The 27,273-nt window shown below is 37.4% G+C and overlaps 2 protein-coding genes across 11 annotated transcripts in view; one reads left to right on the top strand and one right to left on the bottom strand.

Moving 5' to 3' along the window:
- Positions 1 to 569: 569 nt before the first annotated feature.
- abhd18 (abhydrolase domain containing 18) lies at positions 570 to 17,920 on the top strand. Of its 5 annotated transcripts, none has more exons than XM_044127655.1 (14): positions 570 to 679; positions 3,947 to 4,055; positions 5,950 to 6,034; positions 6,115 to 6,215; positions 7,047 to 7,122; positions 8,157 to 8,241; positions 9,152 to 9,179; positions 9,319 to 9,457; positions 10,622 to 10,711; positions 11,902 to 12,003; positions 12,235 to 12,401; positions 12,760 to 12,896; positions 14,415 to 14,577; positions 17,299 to 17,920. In XM_044127655.1, exons 2-14 carry the CDS (start codon positions 3,964 to 3,966, stop codon positions 17,354 to 17,356), a joined length of 1,323 nt encoding a protein of 440 aa, XP_043983590.1. In that variant the 5' UTR covers positions 570 to 679; positions 3,947 to 3,963; the 3' UTR covers positions 17,357 to 17,920. The 5 variants fall into 5 exon arrangements, with proteins under 5 accessions (XP_043983590.1, XP_043983589.1, XP_043983588.1 ...); XM_044127654.1 differs by having other exon boundaries at positions 570 to 695; XM_044127653.1 differs by having other exon boundaries at positions 570 to 765.
- Positions 17,921 to 18,568: 648 nt separating this feature from the next.
- Positions 18,569 to 27,273, bottom strand: part of ccdc142 (coiled-coil domain containing 142) — a 29,213-nt gene continuing 20,508 nt past the window's right edge. For 3 of the 6 annotated variants that reach the window (XM_044127646.1, XM_044127650.1, XM_044127647.1), the window contains 3 exons: positions 24,458 to 24,585; positions 24,117 to 24,276; positions 18,569 to 22,079 (listed from right to left, as the gene is read on the bottom strand). In XM_044127646.1, coding sequence (XP_043983581.1) covers positions 21,971 to 22,079; positions 24,117 to 24,276; positions 24,458 to 24,585 — 397 coding nt within the window. In that variant the 3' untranslated portion in view covers positions 18,569 to 21,970. Of the gene's footprint in view, positions 22,080 to 24,116; positions 24,277 to 24,457; positions 24,586 to 26,306; positions 26,444 to 27,273 lie in introns of those variants that run through there. The other 3 variants (XM_044127648.1, XM_044127651.1, XM_044127652.1) reach the window with 2 other exon arrangements.

The raw sequence follows: 27,273 nt of genomic DNA, 5'->3' as shown, positions 1-27,273 counted from the left end.
ATTCTTTTTTTTTATAACTTTATTTTTATTGAAATTTTTAGAATGCTTTCAAAAGGAAAAATCAAACACTGAAAAAAAAAGAAAAAAGAAAAAAAAAAGAACAGACCAAACAAAACAAATATAAGATAGGCCTCTTAATACAGTAAGATTCAAGGGTATTGTTCATATCCAAAATTAGTCCTGTAAGGTTATCCATTTTTCCTATTTGTCCTGGCATTGCTCTTGACTCAGTAATTCTTAGGTGTTACCTCTTTTGTGAAACCGAATTGAGGCTTAATCAAACCGAGATATCCGGATATTCCAGACTTAATCCACTATCCTGCTTTTGTGAAAAAGCCCTAATGTGAAACTTTAAGGCAAGCTCAAGTTGCAAACCACGAAAGTGTGTTGATTTCTTAGTTTTGAAAGAAAATAAAAGAATAAAAAATAAAGCTAAATAAAATAAAATAAAATAATAAAAAAAGAATCGCAATCTAGATGCTTTTTTCTGTTCTTTTACTGTTTCATACTCCAGTCCAGTTGGTGGCGGCCGCGCTCCTATTTGTCAATTACCGACAATCAAAAGAAAAGCGAAAATCCATTTGGACAGAGCTTGAATTTACTCGGTTGTCTTCCTTCTACCCAGAACTTCGGCCGCAGAGTTTTCTGCAACCTTAAAAGCAGCCTAATCTCCTATCGTGTAAGAATGCTCTGAGGTAGCGTGACCATCCGCTGCTCATCATTTGACTATTATGGATCCGGCAGGCTACCTTCATGCTTCTAACAGTGAGCTGAACTTTGACCAGCTTTCTAACAAGTGTTTTACTACCTGTCATGGGCACAGGAGGGGCAGTACGTACGTACGTCTGTCTGTATAATAAGCGAAACTTACCCTGAAGTGTCAGGTTTTCGATATGTGTCGTTGCGTGCTGGCTGACCTTCATTCATTACCTTATCTCCATTGTGATCTCCCTTTCTCCAATTGTTCTGGTTTTCTTGTCTTGTTTCATTTCTGGATCATACTGTCACAGCGCTCTCCTAAAATCCCTTTCTACTGTGTTGTTATCTGGAGCTACAGTAAAACATTTGTTGAGAGTTGTTTCACAAAAATGTATGAAAGGAAAAATTGTTATGCCGAGAATTGCTGTTATGCCGAGAATTGCATGCCCTGTCGCGGGAACGCGCATCGCTCTAAACTCTCGCCTATTGATGAGAAAACGGACTGAAATCTGACCGAAGAGACAACTTTAAAAGATATTCGTAACATTATCATGTTTCTTAACCATGTAAGTTCTAAAATGGTGGGTTTTATGTCGCAGATGAATTGAAATAAAGACGGTTTTGATACCTTTATTGAGACATACAAGTCGAACGTTTTACAATCAGTGTCTGATGAAAATATTCTCCGCTCTTGTTTCGCAATCAGCGCACCGCCAGGAATCTTGGGCCCCATGAGAAAAAATGAAATTGGCCCCCCTCGTGCTCACCTGCTGTGATAATTTCTTGAGTCTATCTGACCCATCAAAAGTGCCACAATTTTAAAGGCTTGGAAATGCTTTGCTTTCTTTTGTCCAATACTGATACTAGCACAATACTTTATGTTAATGAATTTTACATGCAACAGTCTGCACACACTATGTAAATAGGTTATCATTTTATAAAGAGTTTGAATTTCTGTCAGTATATTGCTTTTGTATTTGCAAAAAGAGCAGAGAAACATAAAAAAAATCACATAGACTCTTTGGAATGATGCTGACTAGCTTGTCATTGAACACAGCATTGCTCATCTTTATCACGGTGACAGGGGTGAAGGGTTATGCTGGTATTGGGGGTTAGAGCTGCAGTTGACCGACTCAGCTATTAAGTGTAGTAAAATGTACGGGGGAGAAGCTAAATATAGGAATATGTTGGTAGATTCCCCCGCTCCTCTTATTCATTAAATGAAAAGAAGGCAAACAGTAGTCTTTAGCTAAGCTAACTGTGGTAAATGGTTGATAATCTTACACAGTCTACCAACCTCTCTTGGGGAAAAACTGGGTTACAAATTTTAGGAACTTGACTACAACTTTCCTTTGCAGCACAGTAACTGCTACAGCTAACCCATGTATTCTACTGACAGCTGCTGAACACCGTCACCGTCAAGCGCGCCAAGCAGGAACGAACCATTTCATGCAGATCCATAGGAGTGTTCAGCGCAAATATGAATGTGTGCTATGTAGTGTGGTAGGGGTAACATTTCATTTAGCTGCTAAAAGCAATTTAAAAAACACAATATGATTAATTTTGCTATTAACAGGGCCCTCACATTTTTTCTATTTCTTTAAACAACAAAAAACTATTTTGTGGGGGCTCCCCTGTCGGCCAGGGGCCCTTGGAATCGGCCTAACTTTTATATGGCGCCCATTCCCATGTTTGCAATTCCCTGTTTTTACTTTTGTCACCATAATAGCTTAACGCATGAGAAAACAGAGGTCCATTATGTAGAAAGTGTGATAACAACCTTTACTGTCTAGTCTATTAATGTAGGAGGGGATGCATTTTAATTTCTGAGCCTGCCGTTGTCTGCATCCCCTGTTTATTGTCTTATTGATATGAAACTGTTACCAGTAGCCCAGAGAACAAGTGTGATTATGTAGAAAAAGTGAAATTTCTCTTAACTATTTATTTCTCCAAGTTAGCAAGAGGATGCATTTTTTTTGGCAAAGCAAATTGATTTGCCTGCCAATATCTGCATTCCCTGTTTTTCCAGCTCAAAAGGTGTCATACACATATGAAAGACATACCAGTAGCTCAGAGTATATGTGTCATTATGTAGAAAATTTCATGTAACACATAACCATCCAATATTTTCACACTGCAGGGCATGCATTTTCTGCTAAGGGACACTTGGAGGCTGCTGATGACCTTCCTCATTTGGCGTCAGTGGACTATTTGATCTTATGCATTCATTATTTCACAATAAAGGATAAGACAGCAAAAAATATTCATAAAGAATCCACTTTACTCAAATCTAACTCTTTAAGTAGTACTCATTCATCAATCTGTGTCAGCAGGGGGGGTTCTTGACATATTGCTGGTGGTACCATTTGTTGCAGCTTTACTGGATAATTTGAAAATGAAAAGATTCAAATGGCCAAATAATGAATGTTAAAAGATTCTCTCATTGTTCTTTAGCTGTTTTCTGCTAAATGTTAAGTTTTATATCAATAGGATAATATTTGGGGAAAATAGGTAGGGCATGCAGATATTGGCAGGCTAAAAAATGGGTCCTCCTGCTAACTTGGAGAAATAAAGAGCTAAGAATAAAATAACCGTTTCTACATAATCACACCTATTCTCTGAGCTACTGGTGTAAGTTTTATATCAATAGGACAATAGACAGGAGAAGCAGATAATGGCAGGCTCCGAAATTAAAATGCATCCCCTCCTATATAATAGACTAGACAGTTAAAGTTGATATCACATTTTCTACATAATGGTCCTCTGTTTTCTCATGTGATAAGCTGTTAAAAGAAAAAGCGGGGAATTGCGAAACATGAGCAGAGAATATTTTCATCAAACACTGATTGTAAAATGTTCGACTTATATGTATAAAGGTGTCAAAACCGTATTTATTTCAATTCATCTGCAACATAAAACCCACCATTTTAGGACTTACATAGTTAAGAAACATGATAATGTCATGAATATCTTTAAAAGTTGCCTCTTTGGTCATATTTCAGTCCGTTTTCTCATTAATATGCGAGAGTTTAGAGCGATGCACGTTCTCGTGACAGGGCATTCAAATCTGGTCGGCCATAAATAAAATGTTGAACATTTTGTGATCATATTCCTGACCTGGACGTCCACACAACCCCTCACTGTTTCTCACTTTGACACCATTTTTGACTTCAATTTGTAGTAATTTGCGTACCATAAAGTTCTGGTTGATCTACGTTGTGAAGACGACTCCTGTCTCTCTCTGTAGATGCCCAGGTCTAGTCCATGGGTATCAGTCGGCTGGATGTATTTTACAGAAGGCTTCTCCTCACCAAACTTTTCATTGGGGGATGGGGGAAGCCCGAAGACCTCAAAAGGTAACTAAATCCTTGCTTTACCACCTGGAAGTTTATTTACTATTTATCTGTTGTATATTGGAGCTTACATTCTTGAAATAATCCAAAACTCCAAAAATAACTTTGGTTGAATATTCCATTCGACTTATTACTACATTATGTTAAAAGTGAATGTCTATTTCAGGCTCTTCATCATACCCTGTTATATAATCCAAAAGAGAAAAAGCTATGCTTCTTTTCCTTACACCTGAGATAGATACCTGGTTACCTGCATAAAATGTGACTGTGACGCAGCACAAACTAATGAGAATTAAAATGGAAAGGATGATCTTTCTTCCTTGGTAGGCGAGTGGATCAGAACGGGAGTGAGGTGAAATGCAGAAAGTTTGGATTTATGAATAAATTTATGTATAAAATTTTAACTATTATTGAGTTAAAAGCCAGAGGATGGCTGAGTGTGAGAAGTGAGGAGAAAAGTTAGAACTGAGATGCTGGTGAATTCCCAGTGAGTTGGATCTGATGGCAGAGGAGGACTGCAAGGCAGTAGGGGGGCAACTAGTCTCCTAGTAGGCTCTTTATCATTTTTAGTTGGTGGTATTAAGAACTATTGTTATTGGCCCAAGAAGCTTCTTGTGGCTCAGGTTGCAGACTCAGAACCTGATCGATGATTGTCTCCCTGGCTCCAGGCGAGTTTAACAGGGTGGGCATTGGCTCATTTGGGGGGGCACAATCAATCTATGCAACAATAATAATATTACTCAAGTAAATGAGAAAGGTACTACAGAGCCCTCTGGGGACATGGGGAATTTTTAAATTATTTTTTTGCCTACCCTCGCAATAAGTTTTGCGTTCGCTTCCAATATACTTACTGCAATATTTGCTATTTTGCAGTCACGAATGTCAACTTAAAATTTTAAATATATACATATTTAAAGAGCCTAAACGTGCGGCAAACGATTGGTGGTAGACTGGTTTAACTCAGGGAATCTCATCTGTCCGTTGCCTGTATCCATCAACTCCAGGCCACTTCTTTGTTCTGTCACAATTATCAATCTATTCCATTTTGTTTATTATGTTTCAAAGTTTACAAGGACTGTGACACAGACTCACCAGGCCAAACAATGCACAAGTGCCAACGATAGACGGTACTACAACATGGTCAGCAGAAACTACTCAACTTAGTTGGTTCGTTTAGGGAAAAACACTGTGCAAAGTTCTTTCCATTTTTCTGGTTTGCTGCCATGATTCTAACACACACCTGTGTAGTTCTGTGCAGCAGCAGCAGGTCTCCGTCTCTGCTGCATAAAGCGTCTGAGCGCTCATGTTGCATTTAAAGGCGGCTCGGAAAAACACAGTATGACTTGTTAACAACAGATTAAACAATTTTAACTGCTGAAACAAGTAAAAGAGAGCACATATATGGAAAGTGTGGAAGCCCCTACTGTATCAAATTGATATAGGAATAACAGAGTTGGCCACTTTAAGGTAAAAACAACAAACAGTTTCCAGTCCAGGGGGGCCATGGCTGACGCTGTGGGTGGGCAATGCCCAGACCTGCTCCTGAGTAGTTGTTGACCGTGTTGTAGTACCATTGATCGTTGGCAATGCCCGGACCTGCTCCTGACCCCCTGTCTCTCCACCACTTATTTAAGTACCAGGACTGCTCTCACCAAGCTGACGACTTGGTGATCCCTTGGTGTTCCTATAAGGGAACAACACCTATAACACCTATAAGGAACAACACCCTTATACGTGTTGTTCCTGTAAGGGAACAACACCTAGCTACAGGTTTAGAAGTGTTTGATCTTGGATAAGCAGACAATATTGAATGGATATTTATGACCTCCATTATTCCTCCCAACACTAAGTATACACAGATTTCAAACATTCGTTCTTTGTTTTTTGTCTTTTGCAGAATCTTTGAGTTTCGAAAGATCATTGGAGACAGAGAGAAATGCAAGACACTTGTGCCTGTGGACTATCCTGTTTATATAAACAAGGTTTGTGGTGGGCTTTTATAAAAAAAATCTGGCACTAAGTTTTTGTGTTCTCAGCATCTTTTCTTCTGCATTTTGCCTAGACAGAGGAGCTCACTGACTGCCACATCCATGATGGTTTCTTCGTTTCTCCACTGGAGCATTTGGTGCCAGGCATCCTGCCACAAGAGGCCGTCAAAGCAAGGTACCCAACATGGCAGTCTGGTGATCCTTTGAATCTGTGATGGAAAAATTTGCATCTAGTATAATAAGAACTTTGAGTTCTTAGATAATCTCAAGCCATTTTTTATTCATATTTCCAAAATATCAAAATTAAATAAGTCATGGTTTAATTTTGCTTATTAAGATCTTTTAGTTTAAATACAATACCATACAATCGTAGAAAAATAAAGTTTGTCCTCCAGCAGCCTAACATAGCAGAATAACATCACAGAAAACCTAAACCCTTAGAAAGAGAGAGGATGAGCCACAGAGAAGCATTATTCTTCCCCACCATACACAACTAGGTAGTTGAATTTAGATTTTTGCTGAGAAACACAGGAGTTGTCGTCTGGTTACTACCCAGACGACTTTTGTGAACCTTAGTTCACCAGTATCAAACTGGTGGACTACAGTTTTACCATTTCACTAAATGGTGAAACTGTCTCACTAGTATGCAGTCAGGTTTTATAAAGCTTTGCTAATAAGTTCATATTGGAGCCAGAGGTGCTGAAGGAGAGAGACATCTAAAAGTTGTCATATGACAATGATTAATAATGACTTATGGAATGTAATATGTAAGAATGAGACTGAGAAATATTCTTGGGAAGTACATGCATCTAGAATTTATTAAAGATGGTATTAAACATTTTTCTCCATGCTGTAGCAGATTATTTTCGTCTAGAGTAATGTTTTTTACTGGAAAACAATAAACAAGAAAAATCTGTTTTGTCACTTTAACTCTTATTTTAGCTTGCATGCTGTAATGTGTTTTTCTAATGTGTAAGCAGTACTTCAAGTGTGTGTGTTGTTTCAGGTTCCAGTTTATTGTACCAAAGAGGTGGCAGAGGAACAGACCAGTATGTATTCAGTTAGCTGGGACTGGAGATCATGTAAGCTCTCTGCATTTTCATCTCCATATTATTAAATGTCTGAATTTTCTTGTTTCAGGTCATAAAACAAAATCTTTTTCTATTCACTGGGTTTCATAATTATACAGATTCAATTCAGTTTATATAGTGCCAGTTCACAGCAAAAGGTCTTTCAAGCCAGTGTACAAAAAAGACATTTCAATTCAATCATACATACATTCCACTTGATCCTAGTTGTCAAACAATGCAATATTCTCTATAGAGTGTCTAAGGAAACTCAGTAGATTACATCGAGTCATTGACTTGCAGGATTCAACCCTCCTGGAACAACACGGGGCCACAGTGTCGTTAACAATACTTCATGACATGTTGCAGTGTGTCATAATTTTAACACATTTATAACAACGTCTAGCAAAAATCATGACACAATTATTTATTCTGGAAAAATTAGAGCCTGTGGATTTACATTAGGATTGGAATCGCATATTAAAACTTTTAGTATTTTGTCAGAACGCTGGTAGCAGTGTTTTGGACAACTTGCAATCAGTGTATGGAAGTTTTGCTGAGACTTGCTTAAATTTAATTTCAATAATCCAAACATGATGAAACACAAGCATGCATCATCATTTCCAGCTATAGATGTGACACAATGGACCTTAATTTGACAATATTTCTTGGATGATAGAAATAGGAATGGACCAGAGGCTTAACATGTCTGTCAAAAGTAAAACCAGATTCAAATATTAAACTAAAGCTCCTAATATTGGGTTAGAGTCCTGTCCTATTATTGACCTTTGGCGCATGACTTCTCCCTCTTTCATAATCCACCATCTTGTCAGTTCTTTATCAAATTAAGGCCCAGAGAGCCAAAAATATCCTATAAAAAAAAAAAAAGAAAAACAGTGCAGTTAGCTTTGCAGCAGCAATCTTTCTCACACGTCTCCAGTGACCTGCAGTAGGAGAATTTACCGTCCAAATGGAACTACACATCAGTTCAGTAAAGAGTGCTATGAGATTTTCTCATTCTGTTCTATTTGTCTCTTCTATGTTTGTAGTTTTTTTGGCGGCGTCGGACCTTGATGGCCAGGCCCATGATCAAGGAGGCAGGAATGGCTTCTCTGCTTCTGGAAAATCCGTATTATATCCTTTATATGTCTTTGAGCATATGCCTAAACAGGCAATGTGTCCTATACATAAGTAAATACATTTATTTAAGTCTTTCTTTGATAAACTGCTTTAGTAGTGTGTGTATATGTTCAATGCCAGTGTTAGATGGTTGATGCTCATGACCTAGGTTTGGTTGTGTAGAGAAGTGGTACCCCTTAACAAGCTCAAGGTATGTGGTTGGAAAAATGGTCCCTTATGTATTCCACTTTGTACCTACTAAACCAAAAGTAATAATTTACCTGAAGATCCCTCTTAACGAAGATCATGAAAAATTCTAAGCTTATTATTTTTTCATAAATTCTTTCATTTGTAAAAAATAAACTTTATTTCAACAAAATTTTGGCTTTAATTAATCTTGAATAGCATTTTTAAAACTATGAATTGTATTTTTAAAACTATGAGGTAAACAAAGTATGTTTACCTCATACTTCGCTTGAAAATTAATGAACTCTTGTTCATGTTCAGTCTCTTTGCTTTATTTTGATTTGATAACAAGCAATAGAAAGAAGGAGTTTGATAGAAATACATGGATGCAAATGCTGCAAAGATTTCTCTCCCAGCTCAGGTTGTTCCTGGAAGGACCAGGATGAAGAACACCTCACCAAACTGATGCACAGTTTTGAGTGCATCAGGCTTGTTGTCTAGTGAAGACAACAAGACTTGGTGATCCCTTGGTGTTCCCTTATAGGTGTTGTTCCTATAATGGAACAACGCCTTATAAATGTGTTAAAATTATGACACACTGCAACTGTTATGAGGTATTGTTACCTATAAGGAACAACACCTATAACACTTATAAGGAATTCCAGCAGAAAGTTTTTAAATACATAACATGGAGCTGTAGTGTGTGCAATCTTTTTATGTTCCTTGACCAACAGGTCAAATGGCTATCGTAAACCCAAAGATCAACTGTAAGTGTACTCTCCAAACATGGGGTGGCCTGTTTTGTAGAAGCAGATAATAATCTGAGATGACCCAACCTGGCAGTAACACATGAGATTGTAATTGACAGCTATAAGCAATGAACATTAAGTTATTTTTATATTTCAGGAGGTCATGTCTAAAGAATGTGTCGGACCTGTTTGTGATGGGAGGGGCGTTGATCTTGGAGTCAACTGTGCTGCTGCACTGGCTGGAGAGAGAAGGATACTGGCCCTTAGGAATGACTGGCATCTCTATGGGAGGATATGTGAGTATATTGAATATGCTCACACACCTTAGCCTGGCCCTCAGTAACCTGCCAATTGCTAACTTGCTTTTTATTTCACTTGAAAGATGTCCTTCTGGAGAAACTCTGTGTAGCGAACTCTTGTAAACAATGTGGCTTATAGTCATTTAGCAGGTGTGGACATACGAAAACGGCAACATCCTTTTGTCCTGTGTCTTTGTTAACATGTTAAAATAAGTTTCAATATTTGTATTTCTTTGTCAAAAGCAATATTTGAGAAGACAAGTCCATCTATGTTGTTGATAGGTGTATCTCTTGATCACATGGCGTTTCTAGTGATTGTAGATCACCTGTTGCTCACCTGGTGACTTTAGTGAGTGGGTGATGGGAGAAGTTTACTTTTTGTTGACCACTTTAAGTTTGTATGATTTTTTGTCTTTGATCACTGTTTAAACCTGCAGATCCATTTTTATGCTGATGTTATGCCTTGGATTTTTGAAGATATTGATAAAAATAATTGATAAACAAATTGTGTTGGGTACCTGTGGACATTAACACACAGAAACAATGTTTTTCCTGTCTATTTCCTGCCTTGATCTGCAGTGCTTATAATTCCAAGATGCCATTGAACACTGATATTTACATGCATTCCTTGAACGTGCCTTTTTGAATCTGTGTACTGCTTTGTTTTGCTGTGGCACGTTTGGCACTGAGTGTGAGACAAGCTGGGTTATCATGTTCACCGGAAAAGATAAATAAACCTGTTTTTGCACAAAGACAACTCCAGATGTCATCTGTGCCTGATCCCAGCAACATGTTTACCGTGTTTTCAATACTCCAAAGTGAACTTCATTTTGTCCTGATCTTACATGTACAAATTTGCGATTTCATTTTGGAACTGATGGAGTAATTGCTCTTTCAAGCTGTTTCCAAGCAGTCAGCCAGTCAGTAAATCTTGAAGCACACTGGACAGACATGTTTGATAAAATGACACCAGCCAGTGTCGCCACACTGTATCCTGGGGAGTTTTTTTTCCACTCTAATCACCCAGAAAGTTATCTTTCACCATCTTTCCATAAAGTTCCTAAAATCTTTTTGAATAATGAAAATAAAATAAGGCTATCTTATGATGAGATAATTTCTATATACAGATCATTTGTTTCATGGACCCTGTTTTGTGTCTAGATGGCATCTCTGGCAGTGACCAACTGGCCCAAACCAATTCCTCTGATTCCCTGTCTGTCCTGGTCTACTGCCTCCAGTGTGTTCACCACGGTAAGGCATTGTTTCTAAAATTTTACAGATATACATAGCATAGCTCAGAAGGAAGGAAATATACATGTGGTTATTATTTGTAAAAATATTCTATAAATCTTTTACCCTTAGAAAGCCTCTTTCACATTTGTAAAGAAAATACATTTATGAGTTGAGTATTTGGCCATGAAAACCTTCCAAAATACCATTCTTTCCAGTAGCAAAAAGCTTTGGGTGGAGGCAGTTTGGTGGAGGCTTTGGGTGGAGGCAATGGTTACAAGCAATGCTTGTAACTATTGGAGGCAATCTCTCAGTGCAGAGATGTTGAGATGAGACTCTGCACCATCTCTGCACTCTATGGAGCCAAACTCCAAGAAGTCGATGTTCTCCTCCACAGTTTGGGATTTATTAGACTAACTCTTCTGAAAATTGGTGGCATCAGCTCAAGAGTGCTGTTAGTTTACAAGTGCAAATTCATCAAGTTGAAGAAATGCTATTGTTTAATTTGAGTGGCTTTATGTATATTTTATTTTATTGTGTGTACATGTTTAATGTAATTATGTGGTGTAATTGACGTTTTTTAACCGAATGCTGCCATTCTTAACCAACTCTCAGACAAATCTTTTGATCCCAATGGGACAAACCTACTTAAATAAAGGTTATTATTATTATTATTATTATTATTATTATTATTATTATTATTATTATTATTATTATTATTATTATTATTATTATTATTATTATTATTATTATTATTATTATTATTATTATTATCATTATTATTAGTGCCAGAGTGACTGAACTTTAAATCTTTTCTTGATTGAAGAAAATGTTGTCATCCCTCAGCAGTTTGTGAAAAACGTCAAATGCCCATTGCTGAAAAATTTAAGCATCAAATAAAACTTTTGGGTCAAATTTTGGCAAAAACATGGACCAAGTTTAATTTTACAGCTACAAGTTTCCTATTCACTATATTTTAACCAGCTGTCCCGACCACAGCCTGGTCAACTTGTGTTATGGATGTACAATGTGACCTGTGATGGTCAAATACAAAAATACAATGACGTAATGTCTAAAGAAAAACACTGAAAGATCGTTAGAACTTGTGCTTTAATGGATGGTTGAAGACCTGCCAAGTAGTGTTTCTGTTTTCTTTCAGTTGTTCCATCAAACTAAGAGTGAGCTGGTGTAATGTCTGTGTGTGAATCCAGGGTGTGCTTAGCAGAGCAGTAAACTGGGCAGAGTTGGAGAAGCAGTATGCAATTAATTCAGTGTATGAGACGGAGGTCATCAAGCTGCTGGAGTACTGTGGGGTAAACATTTCATCGTTCCTTGAACATCACTAAATTACTGCACAACAATTCCATTTATTCACAACCCTCATGGAATGAATAGTTATAATCTCATAATTCCATAAGGTTTATGAAATTTGAATGGAAAAAAAATCACTTAATTAGTAAGGTGAGCAAATACAAATATACAGACCTGATCCCACAACACAAGTGTTATGCTTATTGTTTCCTCTTTATGCCTCTGTCTCTCAGGCTGATTCTTTTAAGATGGGGACAGAAATGCAGAGGAATGTGGACTCTTTAGAGAATCTGCTTGGCCTTGCTGGAGCTCTGCCAATCAAAGATGGTCGCTTCGTTAAAGTGGAGGCGCAGTCTGAAGTCAGCTCATCACTAGTCAACAGCAGCGGAATTAATACCGGGTAATTGTTGTTTGAGACATCTGTTTAGTCAATAACAGTTCAGTGAATGAAGCCAGCAGAGAAATGTTACAATTCCTGAAGAAATCCTTATAGTTAAATGAAACTATTTTTTTTCAGACAGGAAGCCAAAATCCTCAGTATGTTAATCTAAAACCAGATCTAGAAACGCAGGATAAGGAAATGAACCTGCCACATAAAAATACTCTCATACATACAGCTTTCCACCACTCAAGAACTTAAATGCATGTCAGTATTTTGAACTAGTCTTTATTGTTCAGTTTAAAATCCTTACCTCCTCTTACAAGGTGTTAGCACCTAGACTTTAAAGTTAAGGAGTTGGTTCCTCTTTGTGTTTCAGAACCATCACTACTCACAGTGTGGGTCATGGGAAGAAGATGAACTCCCAGAAATGTTGCCGGCCATCGCTGCACACAGAGTCAATCAGCTTCATGAAAGGAGTGATGGATGAATGCACACACATGGCCAACTTTTCTGGTAAGTTCTGCCTGAGAGCACAGGTTCCTCCCTGTCTGGTGTCTGGCAAATGATCCTCTCCATGATAAAAGGCTTCAGGAGTCAAACACAGTTTTCCATTTTACACTCCACCTCCTTTTTTCATGTCAGTGGAAAAAGGAGGTGTCATGGACATGTCAGATGTCCTGGGTTCTTTTGCACGTTCAAGTAAAACTTGATGTTACAATCTTGCAACTAGCACTTTGGACTCAGGAATATTGGTAATTTGGAAACATCTAGGAGTGATGATGAACAACTAGTCCCTGCATTTATTACTTCAAGGCTGGACTACTGCAACTCTTCACTATCAGGAAGTCCACAAAATACAGTTAAAAGCCTCTGACTGGTCCAAAATGCCGCAGTAAGAGTTTGAATAGAAATTATAAAGAGAGATCATATTTCTTCCAATTTAGCTTCTCACTCTGCTGCATTCTCCTGCTACTCTCCAATTTTGCATTATCTCCTATTTTTTTGTGATTTTAGCTATCTTTTTAATCTTCTTTTTATTATTGTGGTACAAAAATGTGAATGCTCAAAACCAGAAAATCAAACATCCGAGGATGTCTTACACATTTCTGTACCGAACCGAGGCACATATTTATACTGAAATAATTCAAGGACTGCCATGTTGAGTAAAAAATCTGACTACAACACTCTCAGAAACTATACCTTTTCTTTCTAATTGCGTTTGAATGAATTTTTATTCCCCCCACGTTTTAAACATCCCAGTATGTCTTTTATTAAAGCCAAGTGAGGTAGAGGTTGGGAGTGTGTGGGTGTGTGTGTGTGTGTTCTGTTTCCAACCTCACAAAATCGTGCCATTAAAATTACTAAACAAATATTTTTGTCCTGTGTGTCTGTCAAGAGCTAGACTCACACCAAATGGAGCCATAATTGGGTCTGACTTGATCTGAGTATTTATTTTTATTTTTAAACTTTGGAAAAAGTTTGAAAAATAGTATTCTAATATATTATGACAATTCCAAAACATATGTGCTAGTGAGGTCAGTCTGTCAAAGGAAGGATCAATAGATGGAAACATCTCTGACCACTTGAGTTTAGATGTAAACTTAGTCCTAGATAGGAATTAGATCTGTGTGTAGATGTAATCTACACACAGATCTAATTTATACAGAACAAGAATAAACATATTCTTGGTTTATTGTGTGTAAAAAGCTTTTTTACTTTAACAGTGTTTCAGATGAGTACCGACCAGACCTGGTGTGTGTTTTGACTATCCAGCATTGTCAAAGGAATCCCTCCCCGCAGGACGGATTCGTCTAATCACTGACTCAATTTAATTTGCTGACTTTCATTTTATAGAAAATCTTTTAACCAGTTTGAATAAGAAACTGAAGTCTTGCCTCTAAATAAACAAGAGCTACAACTTTAGCCTGGCAACTTGGCATAAAAATCCTGCAACTGAATATATTTTTGTGGAAGGTCTTTAAACACCAACAATGTATACAAAAGTAAAAAACTGTTTTCTGACTCTTCTAGTACCCGTAGACACTGGTCTCATAATTGTGGTGCAGGCCAGAGAGGACGCCTACATTCCTCGAACAGGAGTCCTCAGCCTTCAGGAGATTTGGCCTGGATGTGAAATCAGATATCTGAATGGAGGACACATCAGCGCTTATCTGTTTAAACAGAATTTCTTTAGGTAAGCTAAAGACTTGTCTTCTTAGATTTTGACATAATTCCTCAGAAACCGTTATTATAGTCAAGACCACCTAACCCGAGACCAAGACTAGCGCACCATGCTACATGACATAACAAAATATAAAGCATGATCAAAAAACTTCTCAAACTGATGTGAAAGATTCACATTTCAATTAAACACTCCTGGATGTTAAACATTGAAATTAATTTAACCATTATCATTGTCAATTCAAACTCTTTGTTTTTTCTTTGTTTCCTCCTCTGTGCAACAATCTGCACAGTTTGGATGTGGTGCAATAAACTATGATAGAAACCAATAGAAATACAGGTAAGCACAGCTGTTACCATAGAAACAGATTTCACTACCAAATTATTCAGCTCCCATCAGTCACCTACAAACTCTGCTCCAAGACTGAAACAACTACTTTAGTAGTGATGAGACTACTGAAATGATTGAAAATGATTGAAAAAGTAATTTCAATCATTTGAAATGATTTTTAAAAACATGTTTGTAAGAATATGCCATTTATCCCAAATACAGTTTTATAGTTTTTGTGGTTGAACCTCACAAAAAAGTTGAATCCTCTGTATTACTGTAATTTAAAAAAAACACTTCTTGCAGATAAAAATATGTATATATCCTTACAAAAGATAAAATTCAAGATATCAATGCAAAATGCCCATCTAGTGTTTTTACAAGGGTCGTGTGGATTGATAAAATTTTAGTGCTATTTGTAATGTAGAAACAAAATAAAAGGAAAACATGACAAATAGAAAAAAAAGTGGAATTGAGTTGCTTTGGCAGAAACATAATTGATCTCATGCATCATTAAATAAGGCAACACAATAACGGTAAAAAAAGACAAAAAACACTCCACTATGAACAATAGCTTAGGGGCAACAAGCAAGAAGAGTGAAGCACATCATTACTGTCCTCATCCTCTCTGCGGCCGCAGGAAGCCTGCAGCGCACAGCAGAACAGCTGACAAAAACAGAGCAACGAGCATGCACTGTGTGTGATCCTACCATGTTCTATTTCATTTATTCATTCTCTTTATTTTCAATTAAAGAGAATAATAATTACTGTGTGAAGATGTGTGCAATGTGTGAAAAAAATACAAAAGCAAAGAACGGCTCTCACTGAGACTTGACTCCTACCATTTTAAAGAACCGTTCAAAGAATCGGATCATTTGTGAACGTCACATCACTACCCGAGACGAGACTATTAAAAAGTCATCTCGAGACCAAGACCAGACTCAAGCACTACTACACTATTCTGTTGAATACAACTCTTAAGATTTTAGATAAAGCCATTGAAGTGCCTTAGCCACAAGGCTTTGTCTCTCAGTTCCTTCTGGCTGCCTTTATGTCCCTTTTGATGGTGATGAACACTTAGATTGGGAAATGCTGCACACCTTAGGCATTATTTTTATTTTAAACTAGTTAAAAATAAGGTGCTGATAATGCCTAACACTCTGTTCGAGATGCAACAATCTGTGAAAGACTGATATCTTACAAATCAATTCAGTGAAAGAAATATTTTCTTTTAAAACTGCAAAGAAATACTACTTCATAAAGCATGTTTTGCACATATGAATTATCAATTATCAATGACTGCCTGACAAAGCAGTAAAAACCTTTTTGTAAACATATGAAGAACACCTTCATATGTATAAACAATAATATATAAAAATATGTGGCATGGAATTATCATACCATTCGAAGGAAGACAAGTTTTGTGTCACAGACATTAAGCTTTTTATGTAAAAGATTTGCATTAGCAGATGTCAAGAAGTTTGAGCACAGATGGGAATCATTCAAATAGACAGCAACCCTGAGCATACTGCCAGATTAGTGACAGTGGTGGAGGTTTGGCTGTGACCATAACAGAAGTATGATGTTGTGTGTGTACTGAGCTCTGAGTGAAGGAATTGGGCAAAATTCCAGTTAAGTATGGTGAAAAGATCATGTCATAATGTTATTTCCTCATCAAAAATATACCTGGAGTGTTGCCTTTCATGCAAGTGTTTTTGCATCTAGTGTAAAACGCCTGATTTCAGACTAGCGTCAGCAGCATTTAGCAAGCACCTGGTGGAACTGTGCATCTGCTGAGCTTGTTATATGAGCTGCTTCTTAGTGCAACGCTGGTCAAAAGTTTAAGTGGTCAATAGAGGAGCTATGTGATAAAAACCTGAAGACAGAGTTTCAGAAAGAGCAGGACTTTCCTAAAGAGACAGAGGCCCAGTTTCAAGGCATTCAGTTACAATGTCAAATTTCTTTTATGTCATATTTGATATACTGTATATAGCATTTTTATAACAACTGACTGTAACATAGGGGTTATGGTTAAGGTAACCCTACAAAATGATATTATGTGCCTTGAAAATACATGATAATTCCCCTTTAAAGACCAAAAGCAATTTGTACTGCAACTTCCCACAAATGTAGAGATTATTTTATCATTTATTATTTAATGTCCTCTTGGGATTAATAAAGAATTTTTGAATTTCATTAATCTGCCATGATTGTCATTTGTTTTGAATATGCATTTTTACATTTATTTGTTTATTTGTTTACTGTTTTACATTGCAAAACCTGGCTTCCTCAACAGAGTTATGGCTTTTATATATTTTTTCTCTTAATGTAATTTCCTTTCGTCCTTGGCTTTGGACATCATTATGTCAGCCAAATAATTAGATGATGCTTCTCTTTTTCCTCCAGACAGGCCATTTATGATGCATTTAACAGGTTTTGCCTGAAGTATCCAAGCTCCCAGTAGCTGTGAGAGGCTGTGGCCCTGTTAACACTGGGAAAGGCACCACAACCTGAAGAAAGGACGAGAACTTCATGGACAGCAGCAATGATCAGAAACATTTCAAATTGTTAGTTCATCCAGCAAGCAGTGACAGCTTTCGTATTTCATCACTTGCCTGGTGTGTGTCTCTGGAAAACCAAAACTAATATAGATGACTGAAGATTTGTGTGCCAGTATGTGGTTATTAAGGATAGACTTAAACCTTATTTTGATAGGATCCTGTAGGAATCATGGAACATTAGAAGTGATCTTCTGTTTTTATTATTTTGAAATCTCTGGGCTTGGAAATCTCTGGATTTTGCAAGTAGGCAAGTCTGCAATGAGCTACAGAAATCATGAATGTGGGACTGTAATTACAGAAACTAAGTATTCATTTAAGGCTTCAAAAAATATCAGCCTGGTAGTTTTTTGCTGTATTTGGAACACTGTGCAAATTTCATAAATTAAAATGTAGTTTTGTGAGTATTTTACCTAACATTTAATCACTTTTTGTATCTTTTGTTTTAAAATATAATGAAGCCGAATGCTGTTGGCTTGTGTGGTCTTTGTTCTTTCTCTTTTGAATTTGTTTGTTGTAGATGGTTCAGTCTTTGACCAGCTAGAGCTGATTTAAACAAATGTTTTTAAAATCTCCCAGACGCTCTGCAGCTGGGTTGTTGTCCTGTCAGTAATCATTGGATATCTAGTGCGGGTCCAAATCTGCAAGATGCTCAAATGGAAATGGTTTTATTCCAGGATTTTATAGGAGAACATAGATCAAGCCCTTTTTATATGATGTTTGTTATCATGATGTAAACATTGTCTCGTTAACAAATGATATTCATTTAGTTTGGAGACATTTTTGGTGATTTCTGATAACTATTCTCATTTAGAACTGGAGTATCTGACCCAGTTATACAGTGGGCCAACATTAAAGACTTGAAGAAAGTCAGCCTTGAAAACATGTCTAATTGAGGATAGTTTTCCTTTTCATGTGAAAATGAGCAAAACCTTTCACTGTAAGCACAAGTGACATCAAATGTCAAATAAGTTAATAATCAATAATTAGCATCTTACTCTCACTCTAGCCTTCTAAGTAAAATGTCTATGTATAGTAGCATTTTTTTCTGAACTTTAACAATGATGGTAATCCATCCATCCATTGCCTAATTGTTACTCTACTTTATTCTTTTCATTAAAAAAAAAAAAAAAAAAAAAAAAAAAAAAACTACTTTCCTTGAAACAGTTTTGGTCTATATAGATTCTTCCATCTTGATCTTGAAACCCTAGAAGACATTCAAATTAAGAAGTACTTTATTGATCCCAAAGAGAAATTAAATGTTGTTGAAGAGTCATCATGTTGGTTTGAATGTTGACAATAAAAGACTTCACTGCATAATTTTAATATATGGAAGCCCGTTGCTCCCACTCTAATTAAAAAACAAAGATATCTTATTATATGGAGATAACTACTGTATTTCAGTCAGTCATTCTATTTTCCAACATAACGTTAAAATAATAAAAATGCATTATAATGAGATACTATCTAGTTAAAATATACTATATACCACTATATATACAAATATATTCTATTTTATAATTATGTTTTAATCATGTCTGGAATCCAAAACGATTTCTAAAGATAAAAACCTTCACACTGTAGATCACATGTGTCAAACTAGAGTTTGACACCTGTGGAGGGCTGGTATCCAACAACTTTTACATGTGTCTCTGCTGCAGCACACCTGGATAGAATAATTAGGTCATTAGCAAGGCTCTGGAGAACTGACCTACACAAGGAGGAGGTAATTAAGCCATTTCATTCCAGTGTTTTGTACTTGTAGTACATCTAAAAACCGCAGGACAGAAGGCTGGAGTTTGACACCTCTGCTATAGATTATATAAGAAATAGCGCCCCTTCAGTTCTGGAGTGTAATGGCGCCATTTCCACATCTGGTCTGTCCCCGCCCCTTTCTGTCTGCTGCAGCAGGTTCTTCTCAATAAATTGTAGCTGAGCTTATAAAATGTATTTTATTATCAGCCCCCTGGACAGGGGCAAAATGTATGTTTATGATGTAAATAAGTAGTTGTTTTAAATATTGCGTGATTTAAACTGCATTTGTTTAATTATATGCAAAAAATAAAGTTAATTTACGTCATGAACATTTTTTTAAGTTAGATTAAAATTAATCAGTAAGGTATTCCACAAATAATTTAGCTTGACCTGATTGTAATAATGCCTTTGTTTCTTTATCAATCATTTCTCTAATCCTCTGCAATGGTCTATTAAGGCCTTTGTGACAAACTGAACAGAGGTCTTCAAAAACACAATCAAACAGCAAGAGAGGCCATATGGGTCATTTTAAAACGGATAATTCTATTTGCTAACATCATGGTGTTATAATAATAGTACTTGACTGAATATGAATTAATGGTGTTTTAAAGCAGGATGATAAAAAAAGTACCAAAGCAGATAAGAAAATGGAATAACAGACAAGACTTAACGGTTTCTGACCAGTATGACCGCTGACTGAACAGATAATGCTTCAAGCTTAACTAAGACTGGTGGTTAGCCTGGTCTGGAGCAGGCTAGCTTGACAGAATTACTGCTTTTGTAAAGCCGAATCAAAGTTTAATTAAGAGACTGTTTTACTCATTTTGTGAAACAGCCCTTTGGACTTTGTTGTGGCCACACCAAAACACTGACTTTGTTGTTACACCCACTTTTGTCTTCCAAATGGACAATAACCCTAAGAACACTGTCAGTCTGCGCCCAAACTTTAACTTCCTGGCTGATGTCTTTAGATGTTACTTCAATATATCATGTTCTTTCCTTGTGATGTGTACCAGTTTCTCTTGTGGCAAAACACCCCTATTCTTCAGTTAGGATGGTACAAACAACAAAACATAATACTGTTATGAAAATTTTGGCTTACTTACTGGGAAAATGAACTCAGGGTATTTTGAGGGTTATTTTCATTTTAAAAAGGTTAAAGGATTTAGAACCTAACAGTATAAAGCTTACACCTTTTTTTGTGTATGCTGATGCTGAAATGGGAAGTTTTGTAAAAGGAATTGTGAACTGTGTGACAAGCACTGCAGGACAAGACTATAAGAAGCAATGTATATTCTTTAATAATTCTAATTTTCTCTGAGAATCTTCAACAACCTCTTTGTTGGCCTTTGAATAAAATATCCTGAAAGACAAATGCTAATTTCTTTGTTGTTGATTGATCCAGTGTTTTCACTCTTTAACAGAGAACTTCTGGCACTTCAAGAGTCCAAGGACTGTAAGAATGGGGTTTTAAACTTGTCCAAAAAGTAATATAAAGAAAATATGTTTCAGAAGACACGCCTGTCTACTGATGGAGAATGTTTACAGAACTAGTGGGTTGTAGAGGCTGCTAACCGCAACGCTAACACATGCGTAGATAAATATATCTACAGGTGCCATTGGGACCAGTGGACTGATTACATGGCAAAAGTATCCTGCAGAAACCTAAATACATATTGAAGATAATGAGGTGCTTTTTAAGAGATGAAAGTAGTAACCAAATTTCCCAAGTTCAGAAAACACAGCAGGAGACTTTCTACACAAAATAGTTTATTTCAGAAATTCCAATTTCCAGCAGACCATTTGTAAACAGTATTTATTAAAAGGCAGGAATAAAAACAAAAAACATTACTCAAGTCTCCAACTGTACATGTGTTAGAAATCCATCAGCGGCTACTGCTGAGAGCTGCACCTTCTCACAAAACAATTATGCTACTAAATAGCCCTTGAAGTCAGCACATTTCAACGGTTAAATTCATTTAAAAATTTCCACACAAAGGCCCACAGAGCTGGAATGATCAGTTACCCAGGAGCCAAAACAAGATGGCCACCAATTCTTTTTGAGAACAGGAGATCTGCCACCCTTTAACTTGTAAATGCATCTCTGCTCCAACAGACCTGAATCAAAGGAGCTGCTCCTCAGCCATATGGCTGCTGGTGTAGCGACTCAATTCAGGTGTGTTGGAGCAGAGTTGCATCTACAAGTGCAAAGCAGTTCCAGCGTATGCTTGAGGCCATAACTGGAAGACACCAACAGAACCACATCATCTGCAAAGAAACCCTGGTTCATAAAACAGACAACAGAAACAGGAGTCAGTCCTTAAAGCAGATGAAGGAAATCCACTAGAGACTATTCTTGTCTCCAGTGGATTTCTGACTCTGTCTCCATTTTTTTAGCAACTGCTTAAGCTAGATAACAGTAGTATTAGTGAGGAGTCCCACAAGATTAGTTCTTAACATCTTTTCCTCCCCAATCAAATGTCAGAGCTTTCTTTTCAAATCCCAGTCTGCCAGATGGCAGCATGAGTAACGGGACTCCATCTGCTGGAGGGAGAACTTCAAACTAACTCCATTAAAACCATTTACAGGCTTGGATTACTGGGCTACATCAGATTGAAATAAAAAAAACACATGCAGTAAGTGTGAAAATCTATTTACAAATACATTTTTGATGATACGAACAGGTGAAAACTTTGCAAATATTGAACAAAGGGAAACGAAAGCATGGTTTTTCTGCTAGTCTGTTGAGCCTGACTAAGATCTGTTCAGGGTTCCATCTTGGACAGACACTGCAGTCCAGGCAGTCGCCAGCGACGAGTACTGCTATGGACCCGGAGGTCCAACCACTCCTGGTGGGTCGCACCCAACACCGTACTGGAAGCACAGAAAAAGATTACACCTCCAGCAACCACTCAAGTAGGATGAGTACGATGACACATGGCCTTTCCTTACACAGCGCTTTATCAAGTCCAGAGGACTTCAAACCACTTTATGCTACAAGTGGTCATTCACTTTAACTTGACATTTGTGTTGTCAATTTTGCTGTTTTGTAAACCCCTTTATTATCAATAATAAAAAAGAAGACAAGAACAACTGTGGCGGTTGTTTTGCTACTAAAAAACTTGAGAAAATCAGGTTTTCAAAAAAACTGAGACAGAGAGAGAAAAAGGAAAAATGTCCATTTGTAGCCCACCTTTTCTCCGAGAGGTGAGTAGACTGTGTGAGATTATTAACCATTTAGCATAGTTAGCTTAGCTACAGACTACTGTTTGCCTCTATTTCACTAACATTTAATGAATTAAGGAAAGAAATTACCAACATATTCATATATTGAACTTGCCCCTGTACCTTTTACCACTTAACAGATTAGTCAGTCAGCAGCAGCTCTAACCCACGTCCCTTCTGACCAGTCCTCTCATAAGTGTAATTAAAGCGTAATTATGCAAGTTTTATAAAAAAAAAAAAAATAAATAAATTTTAACATTTGTTAAAACTGTCATTATATTGTGACAGTACGGCATGAGAGATAATCTGTGAAAATCCATTTGCTGTGCCTTTTTCCAGTGCTATCTGGAAACAACTAATCAGGGACAGGAGAGTTTTAGCGCTGTCAATCACAATCTAACATGGTGCTGCTCATCCTCCCTCCCATTTCTCAGTACTATGCTGTAGCTAGCATAGCCTGTTGTGAATGCTCAGTCTGGTTAGCATAGTCACCAATGACAGCAAATAAACAGTTTTCCTGTAATAAGTTATTTCTCCACCATTAGCACATTTAGCAGTGAGTGAATGCGGTTGATTGACAGCACTAAGACCCTCCTACTGGTTCTGATTGGTTGTTTTAGTCAGAACGTTGCATTAATTCAGTTAGCAATAGCAGCTCAGGGAACAGGTGGAGGAGATTGATCTTTTCACAAATTATCTGTCTAATAATAAACTGTCACGACATGGTGACAGCTTTAACCAATGTGGACAAAAAATATTTTGTATTAAAGTTATATACTGCTGCTTGAATAAAATGCAACAACATAGCAATTTTGAGAAGTCTGGATTGCTTTATGAACATTTTTCACATTGCCTATGAGACTGTTGCTTGTGGGGAGAGACAGTTCAGTATTTAAAACTAATAGAAAAAAATGTAAGAAACCTATTTGCATACTGTATGTGTACTGTAGCATGTAAAATTCTTGAGCAGTAAATATTGTGTTAGTTATCAGTATTGGACCAAAGAAATCAAGGCTGTTGTAAGCCTTTAAAATTATGATGCTTTTTGTGGGTCAAATAGACTCAAAAGATTGTACCAGCAGCTGCGTGGGGGGGCCCAATCTAATTTTTGTCATGGGGCCCAAGATTCCTGGCGGCGCCCCTGCCCCTTAATAACTCCCTGTCTCATTCCCTAAAGGCTCTTTTTTTTTTTTATTAAATGTTCCTTCAGGTCACTGTTGATCCAGGGTTTGTTTTTCGGGAAGAATCTCACTGTTCTGGTTAGGATGATGTTGTTCACACAGACGTTTATAGAGTCAGTCTCACACTCAGTCATGGCACTGATGTCATCTCCATGTGGCTGGCAGAGAGTAGTCCAAAAGACACTCAGGTGATCTCTGTTCCCCTCACTGTGAGACTACTGGCCTGAATTGACTGACCTCTGTTAAATTAGGTCAGTCCCTGTAAAGGGGGTGCATATATATGCAATCATTTATTTTATCATAAATACCTTAATTCAATTTTTATTTTGTAGAAATAAATTTTTACTTTGACACTAAAGGGTTTTTTGCTTGCTCATGGTCGATTTGCAAAAGCAATAAAAATGGTAAAGCGTCCAAAGGTGTGAATACATTTTCTAGGCAGGGTATGTTCTTTATGTGCAAAATGTAAAGAACACACATTTCCTCCACATTCCAAGTACCTTACCTTAAAGCCAGGTAAGGCTCTGCAGGGCGAGACGTGTCCACTGGAGGGTGGACAGTCTGATCAGACTGAGTCAGCTCTTCACCTTCCACACAGCCCAGGTTGGTTATGTTACTGCCCACAGCAGCAGTATCCAAGCTGTCTCTGCTGCCTTTAACTGGACCTGGTGTGTGTGTGGAGCAGATGAGGAGGGGGGGCAACCCACATGGACACATTTCACTCTAGTAGTCCATCAGTAAGCCAGACTACAACACGTTTTCTGTTCTAAACGTGTCAGATCTTCAAAATCACGGGGTATCTTGACATAAACACAACTGCAAAGCAAAGAAGTTTATAGGACTCACAGTTTGACTGAAAGGTGGGGAACTTACAGCAGCGTGTGAACGACTCCCAGGCTGGGCGCTGCAGGTATGGCTTGGCCTGTGGCTGCTGCAGCAAACATAGAAGAGCCGAGTCTACCTGCTGAAAAACACTTCACACACAGGCAACAGTCCAGTCAATATCAAGTGTTGCAGACAATATTCTCAGTGCCTATAATTTTTCAGGCTCCATTTTTCCATCAAGTTGATCTTCTCTATTGCGCCCTGCCAGTGGTCTGACCCTGGTGGTCTTGGTGGGTTTCTGAGACATCCAGAGTTCCTTCTTTTCTTAGCAGCTTCATCTGACCAGACATTTGTTTTCAGCTTCAAATCTTTCTGAATGGAACCGTCAGCTCAGCGTCTAAAACTGAACTGGCTTTCTATCCTGTTAAAAATTAGTTTAAGAAGAATAAAATAAATACTACTTAAACAGCACAAAAAACCTATTTAATATTTACTGAACATAAAATCTTTCATTGTAAAGGTTATTAAATGACTTGAATGACTGTGGCAATCAGACTGATGTATTTTGAAACCTGACTACGGCAGGAAGATTATTTTGGTGTACATGAAACAATACAATTCTTTTTATTATGCAAATGCTAACCCCTTAAAATATCCATAATATATTGGCTAAGGAGTAGAATCCATCTTTGAACCAAATTTATAAATATTGTCTTTAGTCTTCGCCTTAAGCCTTTTCTTTTTTTTAAGACTTTATTTTTATTTAGTTTTAAACAAGTACACTGTAAAAAGTAATAAGTTCACTTTACTTAAAAAAAGTTAGGAAACCGATTGCCTCAAAATCTTCAAGTAAAGTAGCTAAAAATAACTATGTTTAGACCACTCAGATAAAGGCAGTAAACCTGAGTACCGTTAACTCAAAATCATTAATTGGGTTAACTGTAAAATATTCATTCAGACAACTCATGCAATGGCAGTAAACTTGAGTGCCGTTAACTCAAAATCATTAGTAAAGTTGACTATAAAACGTCAATTATGACTACTTCAAATTGTGAGTTATGCCAATTAAGCAGTACTCATAAAAATAAGTTATGCTTACACATTTAAGAGTTCACATTACTTGCAAAATATCAGGAAACCGATTGCCTTGATATGTTCAAGTAAGATAAACCAAAAGTGTTAAGTTATTGGAACGAAGAGCCAACAGACCACAGTTTGAATGGGAAAAAATGTTTAATAATTAAACAAGTTTACCTTAAATACAAGGTTCTCAAGTGTGGTTACATACACACTAAACTGGAAACAAAGTTTTCCACAGACTTTTTTAGGGAAAAAAATGACACGACTTTTTTTCTAGGGTAGCCTTCAATATAATATTGAATCCTTCAAATGGCCCTCAGCCTTTAAAACTTTGAGAATTCCTGCTTAAATGTCTTTGCTGACTGGTGTGAAACAAAAACTCAATTCTCAATACTAGAGCCCAACATTTATCATAACATTGATAAAGTAAATAATGAAGTAGTGAAGTGAAGTAATGTTTCTCCTCATTAACATAAAACCATTTAGTAGTCTGCAAGTGCAATGATGCTCTCTCCAACAAAAAAAGAATCAAACAAGAAATAAAAATCACTTTTCCAATAACGGTAAAGGTATCAATGTTGATCCATAATGTCACATCACATTCACTCATTGCATCAGAAGATTTTTGAGTGATTGTATTTTTGGTTTTAGGGATTTATGTCCAAGTGACAGAAGCACCCTTTGGATGAAGTCAAAGGTGTATTTCAGTTGTTGAGGGTACTCCAAATTCAGAGCATAAATAAGTCCAAAGAGCAAACACATGGCATGTGGAAGATTCCCAAGATCATTCATGACAAGACTTCCTTCCAAAATGATGGCAGTACTTGAAGACTGGAGGTGCAGTGAGTCAGTAGAGGCCTGCCTGTTCTCAGGAATGATGGTCAGGATCCCAATGGGTGTGTGAGAGACGTCTGGGTCTTTGCAGTCCTAACAACAATAGAAGCAACACCACAATTACATATCAACATAACACTTCTTTAGGGTGACCAGACGTCCTCTTTTTCCCGGACATGTCCTACTTTTCAGACCTAAAAAAATGTCCGGGGGGAATTTAAAAATCGTTAGGGATTTTGGTCAACTGCCTCAAAACACATTACATAGCTTACAGTGCATTGTGATTACATTGCCACTCCGTTCCACTACTCCATTCCAGGTTTCTTTGTATGGCAAAGAAATCGGCAGCACATGTACACACATGTGCTACCGATTTCTTGTGCTACCGCAGGTTCTACCCCCCCACCCCCCGTTGGCGCATGTGTGTCCGCCGATTCTACCCCCCCCCCCGCCAACAAAAAAAGAAGTGTCCTCCTTTTCAGAAACCCAAATCTGGTGACCCTACACTTCTTCATCATGGCTGCTTCTCCTACAGTTTACAGCTGCCCTACCTATGGCAGTCTACTCATCATAAGCCTTCTATGACAGTACAGCGGCTTTTTTAACCCGCCAACATCTTTATCCTTATCCCTTTTCCTTTTTTTGTTTTGCGCCCCGGACAGCTTTTTTGCTCTGCCGCTCCATCTCGTTGCCACTAAATAAACATGATATTTTCGACTAACGTTAGTCCCAGGCATCGCTAAATCATTACACATAAAGTTAACCTCAAAACCTGGACTTACGGATGAATTATATGGCCGAGATAACGAATATAAGTTTGCTAAAAAACAGTGGGACTTACCGTGACAAAACTTAGCTGCAGCAACCGCCGTATTGTTGACAGTTTGGTGTTTCTTTCAAACACGTCGTCACTCGTCAGTGTC

This window comes from Gambusia affinis, linkage group LG09 (assembly GCF_019740435.1).
Source record: "Gambusia affinis linkage group LG09, SWU_Gaff_1.0, whole genome shotgun sequence".
NCBI classification, from domain to species: domain Eukaryota; kingdom Metazoa; phylum Chordata; class Actinopteri; order Cyprinodontiformes; family Poeciliidae; genus Gambusia; species Gambusia affinis.
The sequence above is the reverse complement of the archived record's forward strand: the minus strand, read 5'-3'. Positions and strand labels throughout refer to the sequence as shown.

What these genes read in the sequence shown, in the direction of transcription:
- abhd18 (XM_044127655.1), top strand. Translation starts at nt 3,964, where the DNA reads ATGGGTATCAGTCGGCTGGATGTATTTTACAGAAGGCTTCTCCTCACC. An exon ending in ATCCTGTTTATATAAACAAG is followed by an intron (nt 6,035 to 6,114) that starts GTTTGTGGTGGG and finishes CATTTTGCCTAG; the next exon opens with ACAGAGGAGCTCACTGACTG. An exon ending in GCATCTCTATGGGAGGATAT is followed by an intron (nt 9,458 to 10,621) that starts GTGAGTATATTG and finishes TTTTGTGTCTAG; the next exon opens with ATGGCATCTCTGGCAGTGAC.